Source organism: Syngnathus typhle, linkage group LG12 (assembly GCF_033458585.1).
Source record: "Syngnathus typhle isolate RoL2023-S1 ecotype Sweden linkage group LG12, RoL_Styp_1.0, whole genome shotgun sequence".
Lineage (NCBI taxonomy): Eukaryota > Metazoa > Chordata > Actinopteri > Syngnathiformes > Syngnathidae > Syngnathus > Syngnathus typhle.
Window position 1 is genome coordinate 1553249 of NC_083749.1, and position 10699 is coordinate 1563947.

The 10699-nt window shown below is 58.7% G+C and overlaps 1 protein-coding gene across 6 annotated transcripts; it reads left to right on the forward strand.

Annotated features, from left to right (window-relative positions):
• The first annotated feature begins 379 nt into the window (after window positions 1-379).
• Window positions 380-10530, forward strand: grk3 (G protein-coupled receptor kinase 3). 6 transcript variants are annotated; one of them, XM_061294109.1, is made up of 22 exons: window positions 380-1987; window positions 3581-3657; window positions 4623-4696; window positions 4785-4904; window positions 4975-5049; window positions 5174-5235; window positions 5337-5388; window positions 5551-5645; window positions 5727-5826; window positions 5893-5971; window positions 6050-6180; window positions 6239-6333; window positions 6405-6512; window positions 6595-6661; window positions 6732-6832; window positions 6899-6965; window positions 7060-7155; window positions 7250-7412; window positions 7482-7618; window positions 7762-7803; window positions 8272-8385; window positions 8588-10530. In XM_061294109.1, the coding sequence occupies exons 1-22, from the start codon at window positions 1875-1877 to the stop codon at window positions 8750-8752; spliced, it is 2133 nt and encodes a 710-aa protein (XP_061150093.1). In that variant the 5' UTR covers window positions 380-1874; the 3' UTR covers window positions 8753-10530. The 6 variants fall into 6 exon arrangements, with proteins under 6 accessions (XP_061150093.1, XP_061150094.1, XP_061150095.1 ...); XM_061294110.1 differs by having other exon boundaries at window positions 381-1987; window positions 5554-5645; XM_061294111.1 differs by having other exon boundaries at window positions 381-1987; window positions 4785-4886.
• Window positions 10531-10699: the final 169 nt, after the last annotated feature.

Consider the following 10699-nt stretch of genomic DNA (forward strand, 5'->3'; position numbering starts at 1 on the left):
TGTTCTTTGCTTCTCGGTGCTGTGCCGACACCTGTTCCCAGTATTGAACTTTCCCTCCCTATTGACTTTGCCGAGCGGCTCAACATGGACGGGTTTGAACGAGTCACCTTTACATTGGGAAGGGAACAGGATCCACCGGTGTCTCCATTCTTTTTGTATTTTGACCAAAAAGGATGCTTAGAACACACGCTCGAAAATGACGTCATCAGTAGGCTCTTGCACATTAATGGTGAACATAACGTGTGTCTGATGCATCCCCCCCCCCCCACACACACACATACACGCGCGCGCGCGCAACGCAAGTCCCATTTAACAAGGTTTTCTACCGAAGCGAACACTGATCCGGCTCCGTCTGATGAGCCACTCCGTGTTTTGTCGTCCTCTTCCGCCGCAGTGGGAGGAAGTGAAGGCACCAGAAACGGCTGCAGCAGCAGCAGCCGCCGCCGCCGCGCCATCGAACGAAAATTGACCAAAACACGCAGGATAGCAGCTGTTGCCACTGCCGCCGAGACATGTTCGCTACCGGAACCGGGCAGCGACCAGCATCTGCTTGGTGAGCCCGACGGATAAAACCGAATCCCAGCCACGGAACCCGAGCCGGACAGAGGCGCCCCCAGCTCGGCCAGCCGTTCGGAAGGAGTCGCGCGCGGGGAGCTGGCGGAGCACGAAGCCCCCCCTACCCCACCCCTAGACTTCCCTCCCGTGTGTCGGTCGGGACGCGGCCGCCCAAAGCCCCGGTGGTCTCCCAGGTGCCCTCCGCCCTTTGCTCTTTTTTAAACATTCTCATTCTTCTCGCCGCCATTTGCGTCGCGGAGGCAGGCAAAGTTGAGCAAGTAAAGTGCAGCCTCTCGTCGCCCCTGAAGCTCCCCAAAGCGCCATGGAAGCTGTCTGGCCCCGTTGACGTCGCTTGGGACGCCCGCGCGTTTTGCAGGCCGCCCGATTCCCCCCCAAACCGAACACATACGTCGAGCTGCCTGCCTGCCTGCCTGCCGGGTAGCCCGCTAGCCTAGCGTGTTAGCTCGGCGGCAAGCTTTTTTTCAGTGGCAATCTTTATTGACAAATTGTGCTCAGCACGCGACGCTATCGAGGCGGGCGACGGCGCCTTAGCATCCTGGCTAGCCCCGATGCTAAGGCAACATCGCCGTCGTAACGTTTAGCTTCTTGGCTAGCCGCGTGCTAACGAGCTCAGCGAGCATCGCTGTCGTTCGTGTTTAGCATCCTGACGCGAGCTCGCAAGAAGGACCAGGCTCGTTACGCGGCCCGGGAGGCGAAGTCGGTGCGGGCAGGACTGACTGACTGACTGACTGATTGACTGATTGACGGACTCACTGACTGACTGACGGACGGACTGACTGTTTGTGGAATGCAAACGAGGCTCCCTCGCGCGTGTTTACTCGCTGGGGGACATTTGCTTTACGACGAGAATCTTTTCTATTTTTTCCTTTTTTTGGGGGGTTGCTTTAAAGGCGCAGCAGCTGGCGGATCTTTTCAGCTTCTCGACCGGAGCAAACGCGCACCGTGTGAAAAAGCGTCCGCCCGCCCGCCCGCCAGCAGCTCGGCCGGCCGGCCGGCGTGGACCTTGTCTTCGGGGCTTGAAAGGAGACACATGCTGTATCGAGCCGCCAGGATCCCTCAGGGCACTTAATGGGATTACGAGATCGCCGATTGAACATTCGCTGAAGACCGCCAGCGGCATGACACGGTGAGCAAGCCGCGGACATTCGCAGGAACTCAGTCCAGCCCAGCAGCAGGAGCAGCGGCAGCAGCAGCAGCAGCAACAACAAAACGCCCCCCCCCCCCACCCCCCAGATGCTGGTCCCATCTGGCGTCGGAGGAGCCCCGCGTTTGTGAACGACTGTCGAGCAAGCGTGAAGATGGCTGACCTGGAGGCTGTGCTGGCTGACGTCAGCTACTTGATGGCGATGGAGAAAAGCAAGTCGACCCCTGCCGCCAGAGCCAGCAAGAAGATCATCCTGCCCGAGCCCAGGTACGAGTCAAACTTGTCTGTACGCCAAGGTCATTTGCATCTTCATTGTCTTGGGGACACCAAATGAGGCGCTGCACGCATATGTGCGCATTTTAACACCGCGCACACACACACACACACACGGAGGCTATCTTTGTATCCCGCCCATTTCCCGGCGGCCCAGGCCGTGACTCTGGCCCGTACGTTGCTTGATCCGTTTCAATACATGACTGGAAATAATTTGACGGCGACCAAATTGCACCCCAAACAACAGCACATCGGGAAAGCTGCCTGGCTGCGTGCGGCGCCAACAGCTGGAAGTTTAAACGGCGCCAAAGTCGAGCAAGTTTAGTCACAGGAAGGGGAGGGGGGGGGCAAACCACACGCCGATCGATATACGCTCCGCAACGGAACAACCCGGATTGGACCCAGCCCGACGGCTTTGCGTGATCTGAGGCTTCCTGGCAACGGAATAGCAGGATGCCTTGCTTGCTTGCTTCCTTGCTTGCTTCCTCCATCCCTTTCTTTCTTCCTCGCTTGCTTGGTTGTTCCCTCCGTCTCGTTCTTTCTTGCTTGCTTCCTTGCTTCCACCACCCATTCATCCCTCTCTCCCTTCCTTCCTTCCTTCCTTCCTTCCTTCCTTCCTTCCTTCCTTCCTTCCTTCCTTCCTTCCTTCCTTCCTTCCTTGCGTCTCTCTCTCTCTTGCTCTGTAACGTTGAGCCAATAACGTGCAACAGGTCGCCGGTGTGCTCATGGAATGGCGTCGTAAGGATTAGCCGCACGGCGGGCCCTAATCGCCGAGAGCGCCCGCGCCGAGGTTATTCTCGGCACCCGCAAGCGCGATGGTCTTCTCCTCCGTTGCGCGATGGTCTTTTCCTCTGTTGCGCGATTCCTGCGCTTGAAGAGTCCTTCGTTTCCAACGGCGACCCAGAAAAGGCCCCGCCCCCCATCAAACGGAGGCCCACCGATTTGTCGAGCAGCAAATGAACGGGCGCGTCTACCTGAACCAAGAAGAAGGCTTTCAGAAAGGTGCACCCGCGGGCAAACGGAGGCCGCTGATTGTTTTCCACGGCCTTCTTGCGGCCAGCGTCATGTGTTTGACGTGTCAATATTGAAAGGCGCGTTTGCACAGCGACCGGTCCGGGCGCCTCTGGCCTGTTGACGCTCGGCTCGAGTCGAGCCGAGCCGCTCGCTGTTTGTCTTTCTTCAACGACTTTGGGGCCGGGCGCCATTTTGCGCTACGACTTCCGGCGCCGGTGGATGATGGCAATGAGGAAGAAAGGCGGCGGCATCGACGACGACGGCTCGTTTGGCTTCCGCTGTGTCGTCTCGTGACCGCTCGGTGGCCTGTCAATCAAAGGGGGCGGGGGGGCTGCTGTTGCCTTGGCGACTATCTCTAAAGAGGAAGTTTGTGTGTTCATCCAGAAAATGCAGACAATAACAATGTTTCCTATTGTCAGCCAAAAGGGGCCGGGCCGTTTTTGTCAATGTTCCGAGCCATTTTGGTCACAGCCGGCCAGCCGGCCAGCCAGCCAGCCAGCCAGCCAGCCAGCCGCGGGTCCCGTCTGTCCCGCTCGATGGCGACTGAAACGCGCTTCCCTTTTGTGTCCTCAGCATCCGCAGCGTGATGCAGAAATATCTGGAGGAGCGTGACGAGCTCACCTTTGACAAGATCTTCAACCAGAAGATTGGTGAGTGCCCCTGGCGGCCTTGCTGTTCCGCTTTTGTAACCGGCCGTGTCACGTTACGCAAGGGGAAGTTGAACATTTGCCGCCGAGAAGGAGGAAAACATTTTGCTGTGCAGGCCGCCGCCCGCCCGCCCGCTGCCTGACGACGTACGCTTCGACCGCATCGTATTTGCGGCTATTTGCAAACAATTGATTTGAGTGCTGAAGAAATACATTTTGGAAGTAGTGGGAGAGCTACGTGCCGCTACGTCCGTGCCCCTGCGCGCCGCCATCTTTTCATGTTGCGCTAGTGTGTGTGTCTGTCTTTCTGTGCATTTTCTTCTTTTTCTTTCTTTCTGTGCCCCCCCCCCCCTTGTTGTTCTTGTTCTCAGTCTGCCTTGGCATCCCCCCTCTCCGTCTGTCAGACTTGTGGAATGGATGATGGAGAGTCGTGGGTTGCCAGGCAACTGCGGTTGCCACGGCGACGGGACCCGTAGAAGAACGCGTGCGCGCGTGTCTTAACCGGTCGATGGGGAGAAATGAAATTGACGGAAAGACAAATCAAGCCATGAGGAAAAGGGAGCGGCGGCAAACGGAGCCGGCCGGGCGTTAGGTGTCAAGTCGTTCCCGCCGGGCGCCGGCGACAAGGCGCAATTTGCGGACTCTCAATTGGGCCAGTGCGCTCGCTCACACCAAATGTTTCCGCATGCGAGCCAACGCGTCGTCCTCTTTTGGCAGCCAGCGGCACGTCCATTTTTTTTGATTACCCATTGGGACCGCAACGACTGCGCATGCGTGTCTTGTCTTATTTGTGTGTGTGTGTGTTTTATCTTGTCATGTTTTGTGATTGCGTTTGTCTGCTTTTCGCCACCTGTGTGTGTTTTTGGTTGTGCGGGCCGACACGTGTCCGCTGGCCGTCTTAATGCCTCGGGCCAGCTGTCACTCAGGTCCGAGCGGCGGATTGACCGTGTCGCGTGACTTGTCGGCAGGCTTCCTGCTCTTCAAGGACTTTTGCACCAACGAGATCGACGAGGCCGTCCCGCAGCTCAAGTTCTATGAGGAAGTCAGTGACTGTCGGGCTCTGCTTTTGGGTGGGACCCGGCCCCTCGGCGCTGACCCGCCTGCCGTCCCTCTTCTGCTCTCTCTCGCAGATCAAAGAGTACGAGAAGCTGGACTCGGAGGAGGAAAGACTCAGTCGCAGTCGTCAGATCTACGACGGCTACATCATGAAGGAGCTGCTGTCGTGTTCGCACGTGAGGACCCGCCCGCTGGTAGAGCCGCCCTCTGGTAGAGCCGCTCGGGGGCCCCGACTGACCCTTGGCCTTTTGCTTTCCCTCTCAGCCCTTCTCCAAAAAAGCCGTGGACCACGTCCAGGGTCATCTGGCCAAGAAGCTGGTCCCCCCCGCCCTTTTCCAGGTAAGCGGCGCGCGCACACACACACACACACACACACACACACACACACACACACACACACACACACACACACACACACCTCCTTTCACCCCCCTCCGGCATGACGCTAAGCTGTGTCCAACAGCCCTACATCGTGGAGATCTGCGACAGCCTGCGGGGGAGCATCTTCCTCAAATTCATCGAGAGGTAGTGAGACACAGGGAGAGCCCCACCAGCCGCCATATCTCCCTCTGTTCTCGCTCACCCCTTCCTTCCTTCTTCCTCTTTCCTCCTCCTCTCGTCCGCAGCGACAAGTTCACCAGATTTTGCCAGTGGAAGAACGTGGAGCTCAACATCCACGTGAGTAGCGCATGTTGACTCGCTGGCGGGGAGAGGAGGGGCCGGGCCGGGGCAGGCCGGGCCACGCCGGGCCACGTCAGGGCGTCAACACCCCATCCCGCCCGTGTCTTGCGCACGTCCGAGTCAAGCGCCACATCTGGCCTTTCTGGTGTCTTTTGTCAGCAGCTGACAATGAACGACTTCAGCGTCCACCGCATCATCGGCCGCGGCGGCTTCGGCGAAGTGTACGGATGCAGGAAGGCCGACACGGGAAAGATGTGAGCCTGGCTCGGACGGCCGCTCTCGTTACACGTGGGTCGCGCCTTCTGCCGTGACGCGCTTTGTTTCTCCTGACGCAGGTACGCCATGAAGTGTCTGGATAAGAAGCGCATCAAGATGAAGCAGGGCGAGACGCTGGCGCTCAACGAGAGGATCATGCTGTCGCTCGTCAGCACGGGGGTGAGGCGCGCCGGGGGGCGACGGGGGGGCCGACGGGGGCGGGGCTAACCTGCGCCTTCTTGCCAGGACTGCCCGTTCATCGTGTGCATGACGTACGCCTTCCACACGCCCGACAAGCTCTGCTTCATCCTGGACCTCATGAATGGTAAGCGCGGCAACATCGCCAAAGTCGCTGGCTCGTTCGGCCGTCGCGTTGAACCCGGTCTGCGCTCGGCGGTGGCAGGCGGCGACCTGCACTACCACCTGTCGCAGCACGGCGTCTTCAGCGAGAAGGAAATGCGCTTCTACGCCGCCGAGATCATCCTGGGCCTGGAGCACATGCACAACCGCTTTGTGGTCTACAGGGACCTGAAGGTAGGCCCCGCCCACAAACGCGCCCCACCCACGGCCCACCCACGCCTCTGTCCCGCAGCCCGCCAACATCCTGCTGGACGAGCACGGTCACGTCCGCATCTCCGACCTGGGCCTTGCCTGCGACTTCTCCAAGAAGAAACCGCACGCCAGCGTGTAAGTGGGGCCGCCGGAGGGAAGGCCAGGTGGCGCGTGCGGCAGGTGCGCTAAGATTGGGCCCGTTGCAGGGGCACCCACGGCTACATGGCCCCCGAGGTTCTGCAGAAGGGGACGGCGTACGACAGCAGCGCCGATTGGTTCTCGCTGGGCTGCATGCTCTTCAAGCTCCTTCGAGGGTAAGTCTGTCCAGAAGAAGACCACCAAATTGGAGCGCGGGAGTGAAACCTTTTATCCAGAGTGTCACGTGTGTGTCCTCAGGCACAGCCCGTTCAGGCAGCACAAGACCAAAGACAAACACGAGATCGACAGGATGACGCTGACCATGGTAAGAGAAACTGTGGCGAGCTGAACTTTAGCTGCGGCTCTTCATCTCGCTCCTCTCCCGCCCGCATCAGAACGTGGAGCTCCCCGACTCGTTCACCGCGGAACTGAAGGAACTCCTGGAAGGGCTCCTGCAGCGCGACGTTTCCAAGAGGCTGGGCTGCCAGGGACGAGGGTAAGCCCAATCTTCATGTCTGCTCGCCAGCTCAGTCACGCTCACCCACCGCGCGCTGTCCATCAGAGCTTCGGAGGTCAAGGGACATCCCTTCTTCAAGGGCCTGGACTGGCAGCAGGTCTACCTGCAGAAGGTACGCAGGCACGCACGCACACACGCACGGGGCGGGCCCCCTCGGCGGGCCCCCTCGGCCTTCGCTGGCTCAACCGCAATGCGTGTGCGCGCAGTACTCGCCGCCGCTCATCCCGCCCAGAGGAGAAGTCAACGCCGCCGACGCCTTCGACATCGGCTCCTTTGACGAGGAGGACACCAAGGGCATCAAGGTCAATGGGATGCACAAACAAAGGAGCAGAGAAAGAAAGTCTGAGCGTCATTTGCACGACAAACGAGCGAGTGCGTGCGCCTTTGTGTCTTCAGCTGCTGGACAGCGACCAGGAGCTGTACAAGAACTTCCCGCTGGTCATTTCCGAGCGTTGGCAACAGGAAGTGGCCGAGACGGTCTACGACGCCGTCAACTCGGACACGGACAAGAACGAGGCCCGCAAGAGGGCCAAGAACAAACAGCTGGGACACGAGGAAGGTCAGGACCCGGCCGCCTCCGACGCAGTCCGGCGGAACTAACGGATGACCTGCCCTTCTCTCGCCGCAGACTACGCGCTGGGCAAGGATTGCATCATGCACGGCTACATGCTGAAGTTGGGGAACCCCTTCCTCACGCAGTGGCAGAGGCGCTACTTTTATCTCTTCCCCAACCGCGTGGAGTGGCGGGGAGAGGGGGAGTCACGGGTGAGTCGCCGCATGCCGCTCACGGACGACGTCTGTGCTGTGCGCGAGTGCAGACGCTCTCACTGTCTGTCTGTCTGTCTGTCTCTGTGTGTCTCTGTGTGTGTGTGTGTGTGTTTGTGTGTGTGCGCATTGAACACGCAAAGGAAACATGGCTGGCCAAACACTTGACGCAACTCAAAGACTCGGTGAGTGTTGTAGGTTTGTAGACTCCAGCCCCGGCCATGCCCCGGCCTTGCTGGCCCCGCCCCGGCCTTGCCGGCCACGCCCCGGCCTTGCCTCCCCATGCTGCCGCTAGCTAGCGCAACAGCTGCCTGGCGTGGCGTGGCGTGGCGCCTTTGACCCCTACTCAAAGTCAGACTTGGACTCTTGAGCCTTGACACCTGGCTCCAAGCGAGCTCAGGCTGGCAAGCAACGAGAGGGCCGACCGAGCCAGCCGCTCCTTCCGAGAGCGGCGTAGCCAGCGCTCGGGCCCCAAAAGCCCCTGGACAAGTCTCCACTTATCGGGCGTCTGCCGCTTCCGCTGCGTTTGAGCGGCTCCAATGTTAGCGTGTGGCTTGGCTTGTCTTGGCCCGCCTGGCACCTGCGCCGCCGGTCGCGCTTTATGCTAGCTGGCGCGTGATCACGTGACCGACGGGCTCTTTTTGGCCTCCCAGCAAAACCTTCTGACCATGGAGCAAATCGTCTCGGTGGAGGAGACGCAGATTAAAGACAAGAAGTGCATCCTGCTGCGCATTAAAGGAGGCAAGCAGTTTGTGCTGCAGTGTGAGGTAACGCGCACAAACTCTCACACACACACACACACACACATTTCAGCTTGGACTAACTCGCACTCACGCACTCACGTCCATGCACTCACGTCCGTGCACGCGTTTGTGCACGCGTTCACACCGCTATGCATAGAAATGCGCGCGCGCACCCAAAACGGCATGTGTTGGCGAGCACCCAGACTGAGACGCGTGTCGGCCGCAGAGCGACCCCGAGTTGGTGCAGTGGAAGAAGGAGCTGACGGAGGCCTTCAGCGAAGCTCAGAAGTTGCTGCGCCGCGCGCCCAAAGTCATCGGCAAGAGTCGCACCGCCGGAGTGGTGGAGCTCTCCAAACCCCCCCTCACGCACCGCAACAGCAACGGCCTGTGAACACACACACACACACACACACACACACACACATGCACTCACTCACTCACTCACTCACTCACACACTCACTCTCACACAAACAAACACACACTAGCTCATTTTTCCCGCCGGTCGTGGAGCGGAAGCAGCATGTGAAGAACTTTGCATGAAGCCCCACCGCCTCAGCGGGACACCCGTAACATCCCTGCCCTCCCATCATTGAAGCAAAGGCCGCAGGGGGCATCGGACACCCCTGGCCGGCCCCGCCCCGCCCCGCCCCTCTCTCTCCGTGTATTCCAAGTGCATCAAGTGCCAACTCTTACTCACGGGGCGGGTGGAACATTCCGCTGCGGGAAGCAGGAAGTGGACGGACTGGAGAGCTGTCCCTGCAGCCTCTCGCTATACAAACTGATACTTGTATATTTGTCGTCAGTGTTTGCATCAACAGCTGTGGGGGGGGGGGGGGGGCTGGCTGACTGGGACAGGAAGTAGTCACAAGTAGCGGCGCCGTTTGCCCTCCAAAAAAGGGAAGTGAGCTCTGAAAGGCGGCGAGCGGAGTGACGCCCAGCGCTAGCCAGCCACGTTAGCCACCTAGCCAATGCTAAGAAACCCCCGAGAGCTTGTCGCTCTTCGTCCGATGCTTTGTCGACAATGTCCTAGAATGTTGCACAACATGCGGTGCCGGCCGGTTACCAGAAGGTAACAGAGCATTCCGGTGTCGAGTAGGGTACCTTCACCTCGTGCGGTGCGAGCGACAAAAGCGGTCCGTCCCGTGACCGTTGGGTGTCGAGGGTCCAAACATTCCGACGTGTACTCCAATGTCCTGAGACGTTCTCCCGGAATGTTCTCGCGCCTTGCCGCAGCGCGGTCAAAGGCCACCGCAAGCTCCCAATGAACGTTTTGCAATGACAGCGGCCGGCCCATAATATGTACGTCCGTACGCGCGCACGCAGGCCGCCATCTCCATCAGCAAATATTCCGCAATATCATCGTCGTCGTGCGTTTCCCACCATCCTAAAACATCCGAGATGTCGTCGTCAAATGTTGTAGCGGAGTCCAAAATAAAGAGTCTGGAATGATGTGCAGCATTCTAGAATGTTTTTTTTTTCACAACAACCTGGGAAGGACATTGGAGTGGTACAATCTGTTAAGATTGCGCAATCCCAATGCAAACAAGACTGCCTGCCTGTCGCGGGACTTTCAGGCTTTGGAACGCTCGATCGAGGCTGTCCGACATTCCAGGATGAGTGCTCTACCGCATTCCAAGTCTTTCCCAGTGTTCTCCGGGCTGCTGCCGTCGGCACGGCCCGAGGACTTTGTGAGCGTGGTTAGCCTGACGAGTGTTTAGCTAGCACGCGCTCGCCAGCTCACCCGCTTGTAGGATCGGTTTGTGGGTTAGGGTTGAGCGGCGCCAAGGGTGCTCGCCTCTCAAAACGACTTGACTTTTGGAGCATTTGCGCGCCTTTTTCTAGCATCGCCTGCTAACTCGCTACATGCTAGTCTCAATGTGCCAAACGGAGCCAGCGGGACCAGATGGCGGCCTCGGGAAGCCAAACCGTGACCAATCGGGCGCCATCGTCGCCCCCTTGACGCTGTCCGGACGTGACGGGAGCACAGCGACGAAATTCAAGCTTAATTAAATGAGACGAAAAGAAATATATGTGTATAAGAAAGCTTTGGGTTTATTTAAGAGATTTTATGTAGGGAAAAGCGGAGAAAATCGGGGGAATTTTATTGTGATTTTTCTTTCAGATGTTTGTGGTGATCAATCTTGCACATAAAGACTTTCAGAACAAAAGCCTCCTGCGCCCTTTTTATCCGAGTTCAATCGTTGGCCGCCACTTGATTGGTTAGTCCCCGCCAGCTTATCAGGTCCAAACGTGTCAAGTCGGAGGGTTCAAACCGGTTCTGTCTGGGATACGGCACACGTGTGTCGCTTGTCAAGCACTGAAGTGAACGAAATCGAA

What these genes read in the sequence shown, in the direction of transcription:
- grk3 (XM_061294109.1), top strand. Translation starts at nt 1,875, where the DNA reads ATGGCTGACCTGGAGGCTGTGCTGGCTGACGTCAGCTACTTGATGGCG. An exon ending in ATCATCCTGCCCGAGCCCAG is followed by an intron (nt 1,988 to 3,580) that starts GTACGAGTCAAA and finishes TTGTGTCCTCAG; the next exon opens with CATCCGCAGCGTGATGCAGA. An exon ending in CTCTTCAAGCTCCTTCGAGG is followed by an intron (nt 6,513 to 6,594) that starts GTAAGTCTGTCC and finishes GTGTGTCCTCAG; the next exon opens with GCACAGCCCGTTCAGGCAGC.